This window comes from Bactrocera tryoni, chromosome 3 (assembly GCF_016617805.1).
Source record: "Bactrocera tryoni isolate S06 chromosome 3, CSIRO_BtryS06_freeze2, whole genome shotgun sequence".
NCBI classification, from domain to species: Eukaryota; Metazoa; Arthropoda; class Insecta; order Diptera; family Tephritidae; genus Bactrocera; species Bactrocera tryoni.
This window is the reverse complement of record NC_052501.1, coordinates 60039508-60049088: the sequence shown is the minus strand read 5'-3', so window position 1 is coordinate 60049088 and position 9581 is coordinate 60039508. Positions and strand designations below refer to the sequence as shown.

At 36.6% G+C, this 9581-nt stretch overlaps 1 protein-coding gene across 1 annotated transcript; it reads right to left on the bottom strand.

Annotated features, from left to right (window-relative positions):
* Nucleotides 1–6440: 6440 nt before the first annotated feature.
* Nucleotides 6441–7078, bottom strand: LOC120770713. The gene is made up of 2 exons (XM_040098293.1): nucleotides 7019–7078; nucleotides 6441–6944 (listed from the first exon to the last, which is right to left on the bottom strand). The coding sequence occupies exons 1-2, from the start codon at nucleotides 7076–7078 to the stop codon at nucleotides 6441–6443; spliced, it is 564 nt and encodes a 187-aa protein (XP_039954227.1).
* Nucleotides 7079–9581: the final 2503 nt, after the last annotated feature.

Below are 9581 nucleotides of genomic sequence, written 5' to 3'. Positions count from 1 at the left end.
TGCTGCCACATTTCTTTTCTCCAGTGCTCTGGCCACACTCCTGTGGGACGTGTTGTCAAAGGCACCTTCGATGTCCAAGAAAGCGCAAAGCATCACCTCCCCGTTCTCCAGAGAACTCTCTATCCCAGAGGTTAGCTGGTACAGAGCAGTACTGGTAGATCTGCCCGCTCTGTACGCATGCTGAGCCGCATGCAGGGGTGCCCTCTTCAGCGCTTTCGGTCTTATGTCATGGTCCACGATCTTCTCCATGGTTTTTAGCAGGAAAGAAGTCAGACTGATTGGCCTAAACGATTTCGCCAATGAGTAATCTTTCCGTCCTACTTTGGGTATGAAGATCACCTTCGCTGTCCTCCATACTTTAGGGATATACGCCATTGCGAGGCTCTCTCGCAGCAGCCGAACCAGGTATGGCACTAAAAACTGCTCCCCCTGCTGTAACTGCGCTGGAGAGATGCCCAATAGTCCCGGAGACTTGAATCTCTCAAACGAGGCCATTGCCCACCTGATCGAGTCCGCCGTATACAACTGCTTGGCTATCCTCCAATCCTCGCGGGATGGCCTGTGTTCGATCACGGGTAGACACTGGTCTTCCCGAATAGTCTCCGGGAAGTGCGCCCGCAGAAGCTCCGTAGCTCTGTCTTCTGCGCTGGTCGTAAAAGTCCCGTCACCTCTTTGTATTGCTATTGCTACGTCGGTGGTACCTCTAGCCAGAGCTTTATGCAGCCGAGCCGCTTCTGGTGTGGAGGAGAAATTTTCGCAGAATCTTCTGAAGCTTGCCTGCTTTGCAGACCTGATCTCCTTATTATATAAGGTGAGGTAGCTCAAGGCATCTTTGGTCACATCGTCCTCCTCTTCCGTCGGGCGTGGGCGCAAATCAGCGATATGTTGAAGAACCTCGCTTTGATGGGGATTGTGGCTAGACGTTAATTCACCACAGTGAATGATAGTACTCGGCGACGGAGTCTCTCTCCCACCACGAATCCCACACCAAACTAGCGCTCCTTTATATGGCGACTGTAGTAAATGCCACAAGGACCTACTCGTTTCTGTCCTTGTCCCGTCCATCGCATTTCTTGGACGGCGGTGATGTCAGCCTTTATTTTCACGAAGACATCAACCAGCTGGGTAGCGGCACCTTCCCAATTAAAGGACCGGACATTCCAGGTGCATGCCCCTAATTCGTAGTCCTTATTTCGTTTGCCATGGTCATCATCAAAAGGGGGGTCTCTCATTCGAGGCTGATAGTTAATTTTCATTGGTAACCCTTCTCACTTTAGCTCGCCTGACTCTATCCTCCATATATTACTAAGCGTCAAAACCTCATGAACTCGTTCAGCTGTCAAAGTTCAGGAGATTTTTACATTTAACAATTGAAAACGTGGGATGGTCGGATCGAAATCTACGCAAAAAAATATGTAAACGGAGGGGTTTGTTGCCTCACTCTAGACCACAAATGTATTTGATGTTTTGTCATGTGATGCATCATAGTATTAATTTTCAATGGAAATTATTAAAAACTTTTACTAATTGAGAGCTAACAAGCTTAATGCCGTTATTAAGTATTGAATGTTCAAAAGTCAGTTATTTTAATATAGCATAAACATATGTATTTAAATAATTTCTCCATATGACCACAATTTTTAGCAATTTTCAATTGTAATAAATGTTGGGTATTTTAATTTAAATACCCAAAAACTATTATTTTTAATTTTAATTTAATGTTAATTTTGAGACGCTCTCACTCTGGAATAAGTTGGACATCCCTTCATCCCTGGATTTCATACAGATCGACACATGTACACATTTATTTTAAATTATATCTTCTTCTTCTTAATTGGCGTAGACACCGCTTACGCGATTATAGGCGAGTTAACAACAGCTTGTTGTTATATACTAGTACAAAAATAGTTTTAATTCAATATATAACTTATTGTTCTTTTTTATTTATTTAACAATAACAAAAGTGTTACAAACTGTCAAATAACACTGGTAAAAAACAAACCACTTGTTTTTTGTGACATGAACAGAACAAAGTGTTTATTATGTACAAATTGCCCCGAATGCAGAAAAGAGCTACATCACTTATAGTTTTTTTGCTATGAGGATTTTTGTTTAAAAAAACAGCGCTATATATATTATTTTATTAACCAAAGAGTACCTTAAAATGTTACTATCGATGTTTTTCGGAGATATTTTGTTTTGGGAGTATCCCTTAACAATGTCCAGCAGTAATCGGCAAGCAAATTGGCACCCCACTTGCCTTGGTACCGTTTCTCCAAAACAGAAATGTGGAACCGTTTCCCCTGTTCGTCACTTACGGCCCCTAGATTTTAGGGGAAAAAATCCTTCCATTAAGAAAGTGAATTTTAAGGGACATGTTGCAACCCATGTTTTATAGGCAGTAAGTAGTTCAGGCACAAGATCTTTGTAATTGTCAACTTTCACATTTCCAAGAAAATGTTTAACAACGTTTTTAAAGGCTTTTAGTTCCATTGAGCATTTCCTCAAATTTTTTATCTTTCAGTAGTTCTCTTATTTGCGGACCCACAAATATGCCCTCCTTGATTTTTGCTTCACTTGAAAAATTTTTTTCAGATACAAGTACCCTCTTCCATTTCTGTCCATTGCCTTAACAAAATTCTTCATTAAACCCAATTTAATATGCAAAAGTAGTAGTAATACCTTTTTGGGATCCACTAGAGGTTCACTGGTAACGTCTTTTTGTCCCGGAGTGAGTACCTGACGTACTAGCCACTGCTTCTGTACAGTCCCATTCGCAAAGGAATCAACAATATTTCGTATATCCTAGTTGCATTCCAAGAAAAAGGGCTTTTACTTTTAGGTCTCCATATATTGCCCAACCATACTCATGATAACGGATGTGCTCTAAAAGAACTCTCATAATCTCATATGATTCCTTCATATGAACCCCACGAGCTAAGAGCACAGACAAGAGGAATCAATGAATCACGTGGATCATGTTTCTGTCCTAGTGCGTTAAACAAAAGGTTAACTTCTGAACAGTATACCAGATCTCCTTCTTGAAGAAAGCAATTTGTGAGGTCTTTCTGCCTTTATCTGTAAAAAGTAATATTTACATCACTTTGAAGGTTTCAACCTTTTAGTCTGGATGCTAAAGTTCGGATTTCGATTTTGAAAGGCTTAGATCTCGAACTAAGTCATTAAGTTCACCCTGTGAAATTAGATGCGGCACTGTTGAACATCCTGGTAAATCAAATAAAGGATCGGTTGTCATTACCTTTGTGGTTTCTGTAACATCACTTAAAGATCTAGTCGATTCTAGTTTTTCATAGAAACTCCAAGATCCTAGTGCTTTTGGAATAGGAAGTTGTTCACTGTATTTGACAGGTATTAAAGCTGATAGTATACTTATGTTTAGACTTCGGTCCAATACCTTTAATATTCGTGAGGCAGAAATAGCAGTCTGTAACATGGTCTTTAGGTTCTCTCCAAACCATTGGCAATGCAAAGGGCATTTTACGATTTGCAGAAATTTTACAACAGATATGAGAGGCCCATGCTTTGTCTTGGTCCTCAACTTTAACACTAAAACACAGTTCGCTTTTAGCACAAGCGTTTTTGCGGTTTAAAAGTTAGTTCTCCCCACACATAAAAAAAACTGTTGGCACTATTTACGCACTACCTAGACATTTTACCTAAAAATCTTAAACACAGTAATTTCCAAAACATAAAAAAATGTCAAATCAAAAACGTTTTGCTATCCAAACATAGAACACGTAACCGATTCGGACACCGTTAGTGTACTGATAAATTTTGTAAAATAAAATGATCGTAAAATACGCTGTTTACTTCAAACAAGCAGGCAGACCCGGTCTAAACCGGTCTATGAGGTGATGCAATATAATCAGCCCTATCACGCAATCCATCGTATCAAAGCTACGAATACGAATGCCCGCTACGAATACGCATAATTTGCTATCATTGAATCCATGTGAATTCGAAACTTTTGTTGCCAGACTTAATTTTGAATTTTGACATTTCGAAATCAGCTGTGTAGATGAAAAAACTTAACAGCCCTATTCTGAAAAAACCTCTCAACTGAGTTGAGAGGAAAAATTTGAGAGATTTCTTGTGAGGCATATTTTGTGAGGCTATTCTTGCTCAAACCTCATAAGAAAAAAGCTTAAAAAAGTCACCACGTGAGGTAAAAAGTTTTTGCTGTCAAACAGCTGTTTTAATAAAAATAAACAAACAAAAACACAAATGGATAATAAAGATATGTATGCGTCTGTGCTTGAGGATGAAACAATCCCAATATGGGTACAATCGATTGCGCCGATTGTGCCCTTGATCCCAAATTTCGTGCAAAATCTTTAAGAGAAAATGTATTTATTTATTTATATTTATTTTTATTTATTTATCTTACCCCTTCTTTGTATATGAAACATCCTGCGCGCTTGAAGGGAAATAAATTTCACTGCCCTTAACATCCATAATTAATTTCGAAATAAAGTGCAGAGCTCTAGACACAGAGGACTGGCTCATAGAGAGCGTATAACTATTACCAACGAATTTTTGGTAAGAGCCAAATAAATAAATAAATAAAAATACAAACACACCAGGAAACGCAGATCAAAAGATATACTCGACTTCTGCACATCATGCGGCACCAATTCACCTATAAGTACTTTACATAGCGTTTTTGGGAATCGAAATGTATTTATAATTGTTGTGTCTTGCATAGTAAAAGGATCGCTTTTGTCTCGTAAACCCTTCAAAATTTTCCTCCTACTCCCCGATTCCCCCTCCTCAACAATTGCCGCATGCACAAAGAACAGTTCCTCCATACTATAACATAACATCCATAACACTCAAATATTTTTTAAAAAATGTCAAATATTGATGTAAAACAAAACAAACACAGATGTTTTGTATTATGATGGCTGATTTCACACGTAACAGATATTTGTGTTAATAGTGAGCATTTGAGCTTTTAAATTTTCGCCAGAATAAGGTAACCCTCACTATAGTGAGAAACATCACTGTAGTGAGGTTGGTGACTTTTGTGAGGGCATGAGAATAGGGCTGTAAATTTTGATTAATAAAACTGAATTCGAACTGGATTCGTTAACGTTTTTATTTATGTTGCTTGAGGAAGAACGTGAGTGAAGTCGGCGTGATCTAAAAATTCACCGAAAATCACTGACGGACAAGAGCAACCCTTTCGATGTGGACGAAACAATGTACAGCTCAAGAATCCACAAAAATTCATAAAACAGGTTTATTAAAAAACTATCGCTTAAATAAGCCGGCCTTTACGTAAGTATGTCCTCGATGTTCTAGGTTTAGGTATGGTCTTCGGTTTTACGGTTTTTAGCTGAAGGAGGCTATCAGCATGGAGTGGTTAAAGACTTCGATATTCCAATGGCTCAGTCAACATTTTGCTGCATCTTAAAAAAGTATTGGGATTGCTTCAGTCCCATTTGTGCCCTCAGTGGATAAACCTCGAGTTAAGTAACTTTGAAAAAAGTGAAACGAAAAAGGATTTTTTACAGAAATGCGGATTTCCAGGCGCGATTTTGTGTGTACACGGGACACATTATTAAAATCGTTGCTAAAGGTAAGGTTCTCTATTATAACCGCAAAGGATACTTTAGTATCAATGCCATGATTGTAAGTTTTGTGACAAATTCACATTTCAAACATCTTAATCAATGCTTTGCAGATATGTATGTGACAATAATATGAAAATACGTTATGTGAATGCTCAGTTTCCTGGCAGCAATCACGACTCCCACATATGGAATGTCAGCAATGCTCGTTATTTTCATGAGAAAAAGTACCTTGATGGTGAACGAAACACTTGGCTTTTGGGTACTATACATACAAACATATATGTTACAAAAATTCCCAAAACGCCTTACAAATTTTCAAACATCAAAATCGTTTTATATTTGTACAAGAGATGCTAGATATGCCCTAGAACCATGGTTAATGACACCATTCCGTACCCCTCCCTCAGAAAGCCCAGAAGAGAAATATAATAAAATACATGCAAGAGTGAGAAATATCGTTGAAAGAACAATAGGTGTTTTTAAAAATCGATTTAGATGTTTTTTGGGTGCTCGTGAGCTTCACTACGAGCAATGGAAGGCATCTCAAATCGTTAATGTTGCGGCAGCGTTACACAACGTTTGCATTCACTATCGCGTGAATGACGAAATTTTAGAAAATAATTCGGAACTAAATATTTTTACAGAAAGTAATGAAATTTTTTCATCAACTTATAATGATGCAGCTTCAAAAATCAGAGAAGCTATATGTGCAACACTTACACGAATATAATATCCTAAATAAATATTAACACAAAATATTTATAGTTTTAATTAAGTATTTATTTAATTATTATAATTATTTTTTGTAATGGCTTGCAATTTTTTTTCCTCTACTTCTAACATTTAATGTTTTTTGGAATTCTTAGTAGCTATCAAATTATCCATAGCTATGTTGTGCCTTCTAAATTCTACCACTTCCGCTTTTTTTAAATCGTTTTGCATTTCCAATGCTCTGCCTAGTCGTCGCATACCTAATGAAAGATCGTCCAACTTATCGATAACCTTTTCCTGAAATTCTTTTCGAATTGTAAGTTGTTCTTTTATTAAATCGGCTGTACATGTATCCGGTGACCTAGCAGTCCGTCTTGGCAGTGCTGGACTGCAGGTCACTGATGTCATTGATATGTCGGCCTCTGTCTCATTGCCAACGTCGGCTGACTTTGGTAAGCCCATGCTCACTGTATTTTTAATTCCACTTGTACTCGTCTCTAATGCGGTTAGTGTTATTACCGCTTCCTCCAATTCGCTGAAATGGTGCTGCTTATTTCTGCCGCCACCAGTAGCTGACTGCTCCTTTTTATTTTCCACCAATTTTCTTTTTATGTAGGCCTTCCAGTCAAGCCATATCTAATATAAAATAAGTCAAACAAGCTTTAAATTATCCTGTTACAACAATAAAAACTATAACTTTATTATATTACCTTCTTCCAGCTGTAAATATCCCTGATAGGCAGACCAACACTGTTGAGTTCTTGCGCCATATTGTTCCAAAAAGCTGCCACTTATTCTTTAGGGCACTTGGTAAAACCCTGCGCCATTTCAGGTTTTTGCTGTAACAGCTTAACTATTAGTGCATATTGCTGCTTGGTGGTAATTACTTAGGACCTGCGGAAATTGCATTAAGGATTATTTAGTTATAGTTTGAATTCAATAAAAACTTACATTTTTTTTTAATTTATTTCTCCGCTAGCAAAAACTTGTCGTACAAAAATTCCGATAAAATTCAAAATTTTCCGTTCCGAGTGAACTCGGTGAATGCCACTCTACGAATTTCGAACTTACGTTCGTAATTGTTCGAATTGCATGATAGCAATTTCGTATCTTTCCCGAAAAAAACAGTTTCAGAATTCTTCGATTTTCACCATGTTTGATTTTATTGAACAAAGAAGTGCGATAATGCACCATCTCATACTGCATTGGTTATTCGTGATCATTTCGCCATATTTTCAATTAATATCGTGCCGCAATCACCGTATTCGCCTGCTTTACATTCGTGTAACTTCTGGCTACTCAGCAAATTCACATGACCACTCCGAGGACACCGTTTTGACTCAATTGAGGATATAAAAGCTGAATCGAAGAAGGCTCTAATGGCCATCACAACGGACGATTTTTCCCAGTGCTATGATGACGGGAAAATTACTTTGAAGAAGATGAAATGGACAAAATTCAGCATTAAATTTGTTCACAGTAGTATTATAAAATCTAAAGCCGCAGGTAACAGAATATCTGTGGGTGATATGAAAATTCTGTTTTTAGATTTCACTTTAGAGTATCAAACTACATTAGAAACACCTAAGGAAAATTATGTGTCAGTACCAGCGTAATCAGTCAGACCTCGCAACTGCAAAACTCTTTTTTTAGGTATATTCTATTTTCTTTATTTCTTTTAGTTCATTTATAAAAGGTGTTGATAAGGTATCACTGATTTTTCGACAGATTGCAACCTTTTAATTGTTGCTAAATAAATAGAATTGAACAATAAGTTGAATATTGATGTAAGCCTCTTTTTTCACTATATAATGCAAAAAATGTGTACAAACGAATAAGTGAAGCGTTAGTGGGCAAAAAGATATAAACTATAATTAAAATTACGTTGTCAATAATCTATATAAATAAAAATGAATTGTTGTTCGTTAGTCTGATTAAAACTCGAGAACGGCTGGGCCGATTGAGCTGACTTTGGTTTTAAAATGTTTGTCGTAGTCCAGGGTAGGTCTAAACGGTGAGCAAATAAGGAAATATTAGGAGTAATATAGAGTAAAACGACAATTCCATTTTCCCATATAAAAGTTGACCACTTACTTGCTGTCAAACATTTGACGGTATTTGTACTCTCAGTTCCACTCGAATTGAAGAACGCATTAAAACAAGACTTTTGAATCGACAACATAATATCAACTTTGCTCATAACATCTTGTATTTAAATTTCAATTTCAAATTTCAAAATACATAAATATAATTAATGTGTTGACATGTTTGATGGTGCCAACCTTACAGTGTTACCAACTCTCAAAAATACTTTCATTATAATAACGGGGCATCTCTGCCTGTGCAGACTCCACATTGTTCATTGCTTACTAGATATAGAATACTACATGGTTTGCCATATATGGTAAACTAGAAGCTGTCTCTTCAGCAGTTTAACAGCACAGTTTTCATTTATATGAAAATTTCGAAGAGGCAACATATTCCATTTCCACATATGCCGACGGCATTTTAATTTCGGTAATATGAAAGTTAGAAGAGCGAGTTAAGACGGTTGTGTTATATTATAAAAATAAAGTACATTTTCAAAATAACATTTAATATTTAGTATAATATTGTTAATTTATAGAAATATTATGCAAATTGGGTTGGGAAGTCTTAAATTTAATAAACTTATATAAGCATAAATCAAAATATCATTTCTCATTTAAAATTTATTATTTTAATTGGCATATAAAAGTTATGCCACAATTATTTTATAGTAGTCCGAAAATATAAATTCTTATTTTTCCCAGAAATACATTTGTAAAAAAAAAGATCTTTATCCTTTGTTATTATCTAATTTTTTCCAAAAATACATTTGTAAACAAAAGGATATTTATCCTTTTTTTATGTTCCACACAAAAGATTTAAGGAGTTCAAGAGCTCAAAACGTGCCCTACATCAGCTACCTACCCGACGGCATTTCACAAATGATAAAATAAACTTTTCAAGAGCTCAAAGCATACGCTACATCTTCTCGAACCTACCTACCCTACGCTTTTGCGCAAATGATTATATCATGATAGCAAATGCCCACATACAGATTTGGCAATGGCAATAACAGTTAGTATTCTATAAATTCTATCCTGTCGAGATGCCCTGTAATAAGTGTATCCGAACGTTCCATTGTTTTGTCATCTCATGTAAAAAGTAACGTGTATCCGAACGTTACATTGTTTTGTCCATAAATTTAGAGACTTTTTGCTGCGCTCCTACTTTATCATCCTTGATTTT

Excerpts from the sequence above, each read along its gene's own strand:
- LOC120770713 (XM_040098293.1), bottom strand. The coding sequence starts at position 7,078 with ATGGCGCAAGAACTCAACAGTGTTGGTCTGCCTATCAGGGATATTTAC. Across the intron at positions 6,945-7,018 it reads ATATTTACAGCTGGAAGAAG|ATATGGCTTGACTGGAAGGC; the intron begins GTAATATAATAA and ends ATTTTATATTAG.